Genomic DNA, 13,204 nt, shown 5'->3' on the forward strand with positions numbered 1-13,204 from the left:
ACACACGTACCTAACAGGTAACATACCTAACAGCTAAAGCACTCCGTTATGAAACAGCATAGAAACAGGCAAAGCACTGAGAGGCTGAGTTCTCTGGTCCTTCTGGTGGGTCTGGTCAGGTGGGATTTAACACTAACACGGGCTCAGAGAACTCTGCTCCAGGGGTGACACTTCCATTGGCATTAGCTGGCTGTCCTTCTTCCCAACGTCCAGCAGGGCAGGTGAAAGCCACTTCTACTGCTTTCATTTGGGAAGGGAAAAGGTAATCAGAAGCAAACACAAAGTCACCAGTCAAAGGCCCCAGAAAGAATCAGGAGAAGGATAAATATTAGAGCTTCAGAACACCACTGGTTGCTCTGTGTTCACTTCAACTGAACGCAACTTAAAAAACATAACTGGAAAAACTTTTTTCAGAATGCTAGTTGCCTTTTGAAGACAGACCATAGTAATGACATGAAAGCTATACCGAAGCTTGTGCAATGACCTAATTTTCCACTTTAATGAGTAGCTTTAAAATTAAACTTATAGTTACCTATTAAAAACCTGCTTTCCAGAGATTGTTTCTTCTCTCTGTATTTCACAAAGGTAAGTAGCTTATTAGTTGCTGATCAACTATATGCCATTAGAAAAGAAAAAAAAAAACAAAACCAACAACAAAACCCAATCCAGCCATTTTCAGTCTTGATTAAATTGTCTGTTGCTTTAAAACACATTAATTTCTCCCTGCTTTCTGCTTCTGTTCATTATAGGTAGGACTGAGGAAAAGCCATGCGAACCATAAGGAAGAAGGGACCTGTTTTATAGGGAGTAAGAGACCATTAACACAAAACCACTCCCAGACCAAGTTCCTTCAAAGTGTCCTGAAGGAAGTGGAACTTATCCGGAGCTCCAGGGATGGGCAAATTGAAGAAGCAATTAGGTTTAATCAGGAGCTGGAAAGAGAGCTGAAGAGCTCTCAGGAAGCTGTGGTCAGTCTGGAAGACTGCAACCGTAACCTGAAGAGGGAACAAGCAGAAATGAGGAAGAAGGTTGAAGAGGCGAGACATGCCGTCCTTAACAGTCTTGGCAAAGTGAAGGAGTTAGAAGTGAAAGCTAACGAAGCGTCACATCTGCAAATGCACATTCAGCAGCTGGAATCGGAACTGCAGCACTACAGGTGAGTCCGTCGAAAAATGCCTGTAAAATTGTAGTACCGGAACACAAGCTATCTTGATAAACTCTGGATGTAGCCTGTTAATGTCTTCAAATACATCTTCCACAGTCTAGCTAGAAGGACATTAGAAGCTGCTGATCAGTTTGGTAGGGATCCGTAACAGAACTGGGCATGTTCCGTGGAGGGTAGGCCAAAATAAAGATGCCAGTCTACAGAGAGCTGAAGTTACTCCTCAGACACACAGCAAGGGACTCAACGTAGTAATGTGTCAAGAAAGCCTCTAAAGAAATCACTGACAGTCCTTCAGAATCCCTTCCCAACACGCTTATTTTCTCGCCTTAGGTAGCTAGTATCAGTTCAGCCCTTTCCTGCTAGTTAGATCACACGTACGAGGCCAGCTGTAATCAGAGGGCTGACACTCTGCTTCTTCTGAAAGCTCTTCAGCTTGTCATACGGATTGGAGAAAACTACATAAGGGCCACTTCTGAAGTGGGGGAGTCTCAAACCAACAATACGGCATCCAACTAAACCCCGCTTCTGTTACAGCAGAAATACCAGGTTTCCAAGAGTCAGAAAGTTGGTCTCAAATTTAATAGTTCACTGCTTTTGCTGCACTTTATCTCAGACAAACTTGGACTCACTGACGGTTACTCAGTTCTAGGCATTTCTGCCCAAGTTTCAAATTGACTGATTTGAAAATAAAATCTTGTTTGTATTTTTACCGACCCAAAGTGAAGCTGATACTGATAATTTTTTCCTAATTGTACTAAACCTAGTATTTGAATACATTGTCTGTCCTGAACTTCTTGTCTCTTCTTAAGCTTATACTTCCTCTGTTTGCTTAGAAGAAGAATTCACAGTGAGTTATCTGTAGCATCGTAGCTATTGTACTGTTCATGAGGCAAGGAAATTCTAAAAATAATAATTTTACCCAGTGTCCTTCTGTCAGCATTGTGTATGTTAATACCTGCATGGCTGCAGAAGATAAAAGCATTTATTTAACCATCTGTAGGATTTTAAAAACACTGGAAGGGCACAGAATGTCCAAGTTGACTGTCGTTTACAGGGATACTGGGATGAGGGATACAACTCTTAGTGCTAGGAGAGATAACGCCATTTGTCCAGTCTACCAAGTTCTCCCTGGCGTGAGCACTTAAGATGAGTCCTTGTCCTGCAGAATTTGCTTTTCCAAAGTGTGGTGAAGGATAAAATAATTGCCTTAGAGCAGGCAGAGATGAACTAGTTAAAGACCATAAGAAATGTCAGCTGGGCCTTGCAGAGCAGGGAACTTTATGGGTTACATCAAAATGAACAGTGAGAGTTTAAAAATGTCGATTTTACGATCTTTGTAAGATAATTGTCATCTGTAATATTGATTCCAAAATTGCCTGCTAACATGAAGTGAGTGTAAAGCTCAGGAATGGGGAACGCCGACCATTTGGAAACTACACCCCTTTTTTAGCCCCTCGGCACATTTAGCACAGGAGCAGGCCAGCTCCATCCACACCAGCCCCTTTCACGGGTCTTGAATCTGTGTTAGCCATAAAGCATGTGCATCTCCCTGACCATCTAATACAGCGCTTGGCTGTAACAGCTTCACGGCAGAGCCACGTAGCAATGAGTGTGACTTGCCTGTGGTCACATCCCACGGTTCCACAGGACATGCAACACCGTAATTACGTAGCGTGGCTCAGAGATGCCCAGACTGGCAGAAAATAGGTAAGTAGTGCAAGAGTGTGACGCTAGCATGGCTCTGTCTACCCCATGCAGCCACTGGCATCACAGATTATCCCCCTCGCTTTGCCTCCTTACACGTGTGCTGCAGATGGCAGAAACTCCTTCAGCTCCTAGAGGATCATCATGCTGTATCCTGGCAGGTCCTCAGTCAATTGGCAAGAGTGTTACTTGGGGTGTTAAATTTAAGTTAGTGTGTGTTTAAGATTAGGTTCAGATTTTCAAAGCTCTTTAAGCATCTAAATCCCACTTTTAGACCCTTGTCTTGTACCAACTTGCTGTCATGTAGGCCTGAAATCAGAACAGTGACCTCAAATTTTAATCCCTAGCTCGGGAAACAACATAGTTTGCATCTATTCGGGGAAGTGTTTGTACCTGCAAGTGATTAAATGTTATCCTAAACCGGGGCACCTAATTACAATTGCCATTTTCTGCCCAGATTCATATTCCTGCAAATTTAATGCAAAATGTTGCTATCAGCATCTGTGGTAAATGTTTGCTAGCTGAAGTTTGCGTGACTTAGACATGAACTTTTTCTGAGTACACGGGTTCCTGTATCTGGGTTTGAAATGTCCCTGTCACGTTACTAGGTTCCCACCCTGTTAACCCAGTAGTTTATAGATACTTCTTGTCTTAAGGTGCACATCCTGTCCTTCCTACACCAGATGTATGGGTCAGGTTTTTGCCCCCTTTCTCCACCGATAGAAATGTGAACTGTCTTTTGGTTTTTTATTTTTTTAACCCTTGGCAATTTAATGAGGCAGCTCAGGTGCTTTAAAGGTAGCTTTTGAGAAATTCCTTACTGAAAAGCATGAGTTAAATTCATTTCAGAGGAAAAAGGTGTCACAAGAAATCATATGGTTGTCACTGGTGTTTTGTGAAAAACCGGTGTAATTCACAGTGTCCGTGTACAGAAGAGTTGAGGAAGCTCGGCATGTTCCATTGTTTATGCAGTGCTGCCCAGAGAGTTGTCATTCTGTACCGGTGCACTCGATGTCATTTTCCCGGGTGCAGGACTTTGCATTTGTTATTACTGAAGCTCAGTTTTTCTGTTTTCTGACTACAGATGATTTTGGGACTAACCTGCAAATTGCTGTCGTTCCCTCCCAGCTTGGTGTCGACTGCACAGTTGCTATTTCTCTCTCAGAAGTTGGAGGCCTAAATGAACACAGTGGCTGGGTCCCAGGACGGATCCTGGTGACCTCCACTTGATACATCCTCTTTATCTGAGAGCAAATCATTAACAGCTATTTCCTAAACTCTGTCTTTTCAGTAAGTTTTGCTCCAGCTCAAGGTGACACCATCCATGTATTCTAATACAGTCTTGTTTTATATCCCTTCAGCCATTTTTCCTGTCAGAAAAGGAAATTAGATGGGTTTGACATGCATTGTTCCTGCCAAATATAAGTTGGTTGTTTTCTGTACTCCATTTTGGGTAGCTTAGAAAGTGATTACTTAAAGTTTACAGGTTCTTTTTCTCTTTAATAGCATTGGAGGGAATAAGAGAATTTAACAAATGTTTTTTTTGATCCCAGTGTAATATATAAAAAGAAAGGTCATTTAGAATTGAGATAGACTTCATAATGGAGACGTTCACAGAGAGGGGTTTTATGTGGCTGCATTAGCCAGCAGCACAGTAATTACATAGGTCAGTGGAGATACCAAAAATTTTTCCCATATGCGTGGGCTGTCTCCCAAATTACCTAATGATCCATCAGCATTTATATGTGTTAATGAGTAGGAATCCTTTTTACATGGAATGTGGAGAGGCTTGTTTCATCCCCTCATATTACAAATATGAAGATGGAGGCCTGTAGCATAATTTCCTCCATTTATTTCCTTCATAAAGTCACCAGGGTTAATTTTTCTAAAAAGTTATTCTTTAGGTTATCCTGTGTTGGAAGTAGTTCACTTTTTCTTGAGGCAGTATCCTGATCTCTTCAATGATTTCTCAGGTTACCATTTATTGTGTAAAATGTAACAAGAGGGACCAAACAGATGCAACTCAATAATCCAAGAACAGGAGAGGAATATGGAAATACTCCCAGCTGATACAGAATCAGCTCTGTTACGGGAAGAAGGAAAAGCCCTAGGAAGGAAACACTGATCCACAAAAGAAGGTGTATAAAATAGAGTGGGTTATCTCCAGTCCAAATGGTAATGCATGTTTTAGATTTAGGTGTTCTACAATTGTTCTTCTATTTTAGAAATTAGACATTAAATAAAGAAAATCTGCTGCTTGACCACTGTCACTCGCACACTGCAGCTACTTGCTGGCTGCAGGTTACCAAGTGCATCTTAGCAATTTATTTCACAACGTTTGATTGGAGGCTGTGGGTGTGTATGTGCTGGTCCACACAAAAGACTGGATAGAAGAGACGGTGATTAAGAACATCCTCAGACCAGAGCAAGGACAGGCAGGGAGCAGTGACAGGGCAGTCAGCAAGAACCCTGACAGGCAGGGAGCTGAGCTCATGGGGAGTAAATGAAACGTTATTTTGCAGAGCCTCATCTGTAAGAGCACTCAGGTTGTTGTGAGTGAACTGATGTCATCTTGTTTCATTTTCTAATTCTGCTTACCTGATACTTTCTTCTACTTAAGACTGGAAGAAGTTGTATCTTATGTAGAAGTCTGCCAAAAATCCACAGAGCTTTAACTTCTTAACTTCAAGAAGTTAACAGTAGCGGGTGAATATGTTCCTGTCATACAAAGCTTAGACTGCTCGTGTCTCTAGTCATAGGAGAATCATGAGCTAAAGAAGCAAATCAGATTACTACTCATTTTAAACACTTTAAAGGGACATTTTCATGAAGAGGGCTAATGGGAGGTGTCGTTATATATGGTAGAGAGAGCTGTGCAGAGCAAGTTAAATACATTCACTTGACGCTGAAGAAAATGTATAGCATCTCTTTCAGTGGAAGGGCTAGTTTTATTCCAAATGCGTGAAGAGTTTCAGTTCTTTTTAACATTAATAATACTTGCTTCTCATAACAATAGCAAAACCTGTACTTCAAATCCACTCTAATCAATGCAAGTGCACTTACCCACAGGGAGGCTTGTACTTGTGTGCTAATTCTGACATTCCAAGCGTAGCCAGTTCTCTGGCCTTTTTCAGTGCTGGGCTCTCAGGTACACAGCCTTTACTCACCCCGGGTTTCTCACCAAGCCTCCTTTTCATCGGCCTTGCGTTATTTGTTGTGTTGGGAGTAAACCACTGTGAGCACAGCAGCAGTGCCACGCCTAGGGACCCTGCCCCTTCGCCAGGGTGGATGTGCTTTCGCCGTGTCCCAGGCTTCCTCCCACAGCTCTGTGGAGGCACCATTTGTTGAGCTCCCTGTAGCCATCCCTTAGCAGCCCCCAGCATGTACCTTCCTGGGGATCAAGAGGTGAGAGTGTACTGCAAGCCCTGCCACAGTCAGCAGTAACAAAAACATAGTCCAAGCCAAAGGAGTTAGTTTTGTCGTCTCATGCACAGTATCTGACAGATGCAGCTGCCTTTCAAAGCTGTCTCCTGCTCTTCTGCGCATAATTTGAATCATGCCGACCCCTGCTAGACCAGGAAGATTATTTTTTCCCCAGAAGGTGTGCAGTCAGTGTTTCTGTAGCTACTTTCCCTTGAACTAGTGCCTGGAAATTCAGCCAGGAGCATGGTGGACCTCCCCAGTGACAGCCATGTGCCTCGCTCCTTCATCTGGCTCCCTGACAAGCTGCACTGCACCTCTGGCTTTGTAACCTTTCCCCAAGAAAATGGACACCCTTTACTGCCTGAGCCCTCTAAATGATGCAGCATATTATCTGCCTCATCTTATGCCAGCAAATATCAAAGATGAATTTCATACACAAAGATAACTTTTAATTAAAGGGAAAACCTACTGCCCCACCTCCTTCAAATAATTTCATGAGACTGGACCCCCTATCAGAGACCACCCCACTTTGAAAGCTTGCATCCCAGAACAAAGTCACTTCCTTGCTGTCCTTGCCAAAATCAAACAAGAAATGGTCCTAGCTCAGGAACAGGCCTCAGCTGCAACCCTCTGGATTACTTGGATGAGCTCCTGTACAGCACCTTTCTATCTCAGTTATGAGCAGGATGTCACTTTCTGCCGTACAGCTTCCTAGGTACCTTCTGCCTGCTGGGCCTGGCTCACCAGTGATAGGACATCACTGCTGTGTGCTGCTGTTGTGCTCAATTTCTAGACTTTAGAGTTGTATTAACCTTTGATATCGTCCATCTGACAGATCCTGACACTTCAGATCCCACTGCAGGCAGACACAAGCACAGCATTGAGGTTATTCTGGGAATGGAGTTATCAGCTTGACAAGACTGGGATCTGTGCATGTTTCTTGACCTAAAAGCCACCTAACATCAGCATAGGAGAGGTGCATAAAAAGCACAATTATTATTACAGAGAAAACTACATCTGTAAGCCCAGAGTTTGTAGCCTCCTGTCACAAAGCATTGCGGCTCATTACGAACCTCACCATGGAGCCAGGAGGACCGTTAGGTGTTGCCGACACAGTCACACACTTGGCCTCTCGTTTGTTCCTTGAGCAAACCTGAGGGGTTTGTAGCCACTCGTATGCAAAAGAGCGCCTGCAGGAGAGGGTGCTTGCCAGGGCCCTCCCATTCTCCCCAGCTCCCTGCAGGGTTCTGTGCGACCAGCTCCTGTTGTGCCGCTCTCCACTGCTACACTCGTGTGCTCAGACCTGTTTAATTCATTAGCAGCGTTCCTCTGCTTATGGGAGCAGTGAGAACATAACCGGACAATAAATCTTTTACAGAATGGAAGTTTGCCAAACCTCCCTAATAGATGCTTTGAAGAGCCAGAAGTATTTTAAAAATTTGCTTTTTCTTCAGGTCGGTTTTGTAAGGCAGAGTAGTGGTGTATAACCTCAGGGTGTATCCTGTGGCTTAAAGTTGGGGCTTCTCTGTTTGCCTTCCTGCACGTCCAAGATATTGGCAAAAATATGAAGTAAGAACAACCTGAGAGGACCAGAACATGGGCAAGTGCTTCAGTCAGGCACTCACACACACGTGGTATAAGTACCCAATGACTGCACTGAGCCCCTCCAGAGATAAAAGTAAAACCAGCCAGACCTCAGCACATTCACTTTTGCTGTTGATTCACCTAAGTTACTCTGAAAATCAGACACTGCTGACACCATCTACACTCAGGCGTAAGCAGAGCTTCTTTTAAGGTTTTTGTTCTGCCTGAGGAATAAAAAGGGAAGAGATTTTATTTTTTTCATAAAACTTGAAAATTACCTCACGAGCATGAGAGGAGGAGTTCTACAAAAGTACCGAGAAGTGATTATTTTCTCTTTGCTCCTCACCTCACTTTCCTTGAGGATACAAAACAGACAAGGTAGTTTGTAAGACAGATGCTGACAACCCAAGTTTTCAGACAGATTAAACTAATTTGCTCGGTAAAATAGTCTGCTCTCAGAATATGGAAGGATTAATGATCTGCAGGGGAGGATGCCTTATCTCTTGAACACATCCCAAGACCAACAATCATATGCAAGATGAGTGAGGTCCCTTTGGAGTAGTTTAAGGGAAATTTGTGTTTGTTATGTTTAAAAAACAAAACCAAACTCAACAAAAAAGCCTTTTTAATTGATGCACCAGAAGAAAGCATGGAATCAGGAAATCTGGAAACGCTAGAGGGACCGGCCCACTCAAACTCATCCTTTGATTTGCAAGAAATATGTTTTGTTTCAGCAGCTTTCTTCAACCAGTTGTCATGTTAGTTAGCCATGCAGATAAATTAATTGATCCAGCCTTTCAATAGATGTACCGGCAACCATTCTATTTCATCATCACCTTAAATTCTTAAAAGGCTCCTCTGTATAAATACTAAATTACCTGGAGACCTGGGAAAATACCTACAAAGTGAAATCAGTCGATTCCATGACTTCACTGAGAACTTGCCATGACACAAACCCACAGCCAAACCAAGTTCTTGTCGGGACAGCACAGGCAAGAGCAGGAGATTTTAAATACCATCATGCAGGATGGTGCTCAGACACTGCCGGGGATACTCACATCGAGGCAGACAGTATTCAGAACTGCCATGACTCTAAGCAGGTTGGGGAAGGAGCTAAGAAATGATGTTAGGAAATGCAATATAAGCAGCTTCTGTATTTTTAATGACACCAGGCAGTTGTTCAGCTGTACTGCAAATATTTGCTGGAGTTTGTTCTGTTTACCTGTCTTTTCCCTGTAGTAAGAATTCCTGTGGAATCCCTGGCTCTGTTTACCACACTCTTCCCTTCAGTCCCCAGTACTTTTTTTCAACTTTATCAGCATCTCGCCTGCCTGCTTAGCAGAATGATTGAAATGCAGACTGATATTTGCCTCTCTAGTGCTTGGCTTAGGGTGATATCTTTGTGAGCCTCAGCATATTTTCCCATATTTGCTGGATTTGCCTGGCAATGTGAATATCACCTATTCAAAACTGTAGCCATTGAACCAACCTAAGAAAAACTGCAGTCACAACCCCCAAAAAACGCTGCCCTCAAACGAGGAGAAAAGCTAGAAAAGAATGCCCTGCACTGGAAGTAAAACTTGGATTAAATGCCTCTGATCTTAAAGCTTTATGTTCTGAGATAATCCCAAACTGGAAACTCAGACTGAGATTTTGAGGAGGAAGAGGGGAACAAGAAGGGCAGGAGAATCAGCTGGTCAAAGTATTTGCTTCAGTCCATTATAGAGAAGAGAGATTTCTGCAATTCAAGATGTGGAAATGCTGGTAGCATGCTCAAGTCAAGCAACATGAAAGTTATAAGATCTATCAGTTGAGAGGCTTTGGTTGTTATTTACAGAGATCATTCTTTTGCTATGAGAAAAAGAAGTTTTATACATTTTTATAGCTTTTCATAATGCCCATCTAAAAATCTGACAAATTCAGATAAAAATGAATAGAATGTATGTCCTTAAAGGATCTCAAAGTTGCAGCTCAACTTCAAAGACTGAAAACATAAGGCATGGGATGAAGCTTGCTCATTATTGCAGATTCCTGTATCGTAGGATGCCGAGTATTCTGTCCGCCAATGCCATTTCACATAGGAATGTACTTTATGAAAAAATAAAAGTAATGGTTGCACAATGTCAAATGTAAGCTTTGAGCAAGACTCATCTTTAGAAATTTACTTCTGTATAACAAGTAACTTCAGCCTTCACAGTATTGTTCTTAAAACCACTTGAAAATAACGAGTAGGAGCTCTGATTGACTGTGTGTTGCAGTCCCTCCTTGTTTGTGGAAAAAAACATTCTTTGAAGGGTGCCCGAGCTGCAGGTGCTAATTGCCATCCCTTCACACATCATCCATTGCAAGAAAAGAGGTGCCAAGTGTTGGGAATCAGATTACAGTGGAAAGACCCCAAACTTTTCCATAAATCTACAGAATAAAATAGGCCCTGTGTTTTGTTTTGTGAGGAGGCTCTTTTTCACAGGATAATGTTTCATGGAAGGTTCATGAAGTCACATTAATCATAACACTGAAAATTCTGGTATTCACAGCACATCTGCTCTGCTTTTATTCTCTGTACTTGACCCCACCACATGTCCTTGGCATTAGTTCACCTATCATAAAAGTATGTGGAACTGCCCATGGTGAGTTTTTCTGCCCGATTTAAAGCAGAACATTGTCAGGTTTAGCTGAGCTCTGAGGATAGTATTTTCATGCTCCTAGAGCTGGTGGGTCTTCACGGCACTCTGCCTAGCAGAAAATTCCACAAGCCAGAAATAAGAGCAAGCAAAGCAAAGCCAGTGCTTCTGAGAACTGCAGAAAAGCAGGCTGCGCTACCCATTTCTCTGCCAGCAAATACCCAAAGGTGGAACTTCCAGCTGTATACGCACAACTGGAGGTACACCTGTATTTTGTGGTGCATCAGTGTGTTGACTCCCAGCGAGCCTGCTCTGGAGCCGAGGGCAGCGTCTCTGCATCAGCACAACCCCTGAGCACCCCATGGCTCCAAGTGCCACCAAGCTGCACAGCTTGAACCCCAGCTCCCTGGCATTAATGCCAGGGATTTTACCCTGCACAGCACAGGCGTACCCTTGAAAACACAGACCTCGGGTATTCTCTTACGCAGAATGAGGAGACATCACAGGGGCGGTTTATAATGGGTGGAATTATTCAGTGGCCTGACAGATCTGCATGACTGGCGTAAACAGATGGACCACTCCCGGCAACTGCCCTGATTTAATTTAGACCCAGGCAAAGTACTCAGGCTGAATAGTTCACCCTCCAAAAATACTGTTTGGAAACAGTTTAAACTAGTTGTGTATTGAGGTTACGTTAGGCAAGATTTCATATAGACAAAAATCAAAGGAAAAGCCAAAAAATTTTAGTCATTTACTTGGACATTTTCTTACTGGAGTGTTTTGATTTTTCCTCTCTGAAGGACATTAAATCAGTGTAACTCAGTTGAATTTCAAAATACCATTTTAAGACATAAAAGAAATTAAACCAAAATTAAATATTTAATTTCATGTTGAAGAGGCAGTTTTCTTAGGTGCAAAACATCTTTTCCTCAGATTCCTAACTCAACCAAAAAACAATATATATTATTTGAACTGCTATAAGCAAAAGTTAGGCTGTTCCTTACTCTGAATGATCTGTGTTTCCAGTAATGAACATACATAGCTCTGCTTCTTTTCCTGTACCATCCGCAGTCCCCAGGGACAATTTCTTTAGCAGAGGAGAAAAACTGTGGAAGGCAAAACTAAGAATGCTCTTAAGCTTGTATTATCAGGCAGACTGTACCTCTGTCCTGCTGGAGCCATGCCTGCGGTGGGACTGGTTTCACAGCAGAAGTCTTCTGGCTGTGAAATATTCCCACCACTGGCAGGATATTCCTGAGTAGATGCACTGACTTTGAATGAAAGACCTTTCAGTGTAGCCAGGGGCTTGATATCTTTCGGAAAAGTGATGATTAACCTCTACAGAGCAGAATTAGATACTGAGTCTGTTCTTGTGCTGTCAGCCTCACCCTTGCTACTTCTCTCCCTCTTCAGTTGTTACTCACCTGCTTTGCTCTCTTTGGTTTGCAATTTTTGTTCATCATGATTTAGTTTCCGGATTACACTTCAAATGCATTTAAAAATGGGAAACCTTAAAAGGTAAATAAATTTAAAGCTTTTGAGGTAAACACTATCCAGCGTATGAATTATCTAAGCTCTGAATTCACATCAGATAATCACGATTAAAGTTCTAAAATCCTGAGAGTTTTGAGGTGTTTAGACCTGTACTTTATATAAATCAGAGAAACTGTCAATCCCTAAGGCTTTGGACTTGTTGCAAAGTAATAAAAGTCATTTATACTTAAAAAAACAGCACTGTCTTGCATCAAACAAGTCTTTTCCTCTAGCTGGGATACAGGTTCCTTGTAATCTCAATGACCTCCTTACTGGAACAGATTATTAATGGTGGAAAGGTAGCAGTTACTCCTTCCTCTTCCAACCCAAGTGAGCTTTTCTGTGGCAGGCTCCCATGTGTTAGCTAAATTAATGGAGCTCTGTTTTGTGGATGAGCCTGATGCACAGTACAGAACTCACCGGGATGTAATCGATGCTTTGTTGCCTCATGTATCCAAGCCAATCTTTTAATTCCATTAATCTGCATTTACCTGTTATTAGATACAGGAAACAAACAGAAAATAACCCCTAAACAAGGCAGTGACTCCATAGGCAGAACCCACAAAAGCCACCCTGAGCCCTCCAGTTCATCTAGTCGGTCCCTGCAAGGCAGAGCTGATCCAGCCATCTCTTCCCTTCATGTGGCTTTCTAAAGAAAGAAAAGGCCATGGTGATCAGGAGCGGGGAAAGAAAGAGCAGTTCTGCTCATTACTGTGAAAAAGGAGCTGTCAAAGTGTCGCCTCCTTTCATCCTTCCTCCCTTGCCAGCCTGTTTCTGACCCAGGGAATGGAAGCTTAAATCAAACAGTCAGAATGAGTGATGAAACCGCACAGTCTGTAGAGAACAAAGCCAGAGGCTGTGGAGAGCAGTAAAAAGGGGCCCCTCCGAAGGCAGCGGGCAACACTCAGCTCTTGGTTTCCTTGCTGTCACTGCACAGAGGCTGGTGCTCGAACAGCCGTGGTGGGAAGACAGAGCCCTTCCTTTTGCAGCTGGAACACAGTCTGTAAGAGTCCAGCATGCATAAAGTCAGCTGTAACGCCTGGATACTCATCCCTGGTCAAAGGGAACAGGAATAGCAGCATGAACAGTGTAACAAAGATCTGAGCTATCACCAGTCAGGCTTCACAATGGGCCAGAGCACGAGCTCGATACAAAGATTTAATAGTGGCAGCAG

The 13,204-nt window shown here is 42.8% G+C and overlaps 1 protein-coding gene across 1 annotated transcript in view; it reads left to right on the forward strand.

The window, feature by feature from the left end:
* Positions 1 to 749: 749 nt before the first annotated feature.
* Positions 750 to 13,204, forward strand: part of EFCC1 (EF-hand and coiled-coil domain containing 1) — a gene marked incomplete at its 5' end in the record, with an annotated part of 47,743 nt that continues 35,288 nt past the window's right edge. The window contains one exon of the mRNA XM_010140122.1: positions 750 to 1,156. Coding sequence (XP_010138424.1) covers positions 750 to 1,156 — 407 coding nt within the window. The remainder of the gene's footprint in view (positions 1,157 to 13,204) is intronic.

Source organism: Buceros rhinoceros, unplaced genomic scaffold (assembly GCF_000710305.1).
Source record: "Buceros rhinoceros silvestris isolate BGI_N320 unplaced genomic scaffold, ASM71030v1 scaffold6477, whole genome shotgun sequence".
NCBI classification, from domain to species: domain Eukaryota; kingdom Metazoa; phylum Chordata; class Aves; order Bucerotiformes; family Bucerotidae; genus Buceros; species Buceros rhinoceros.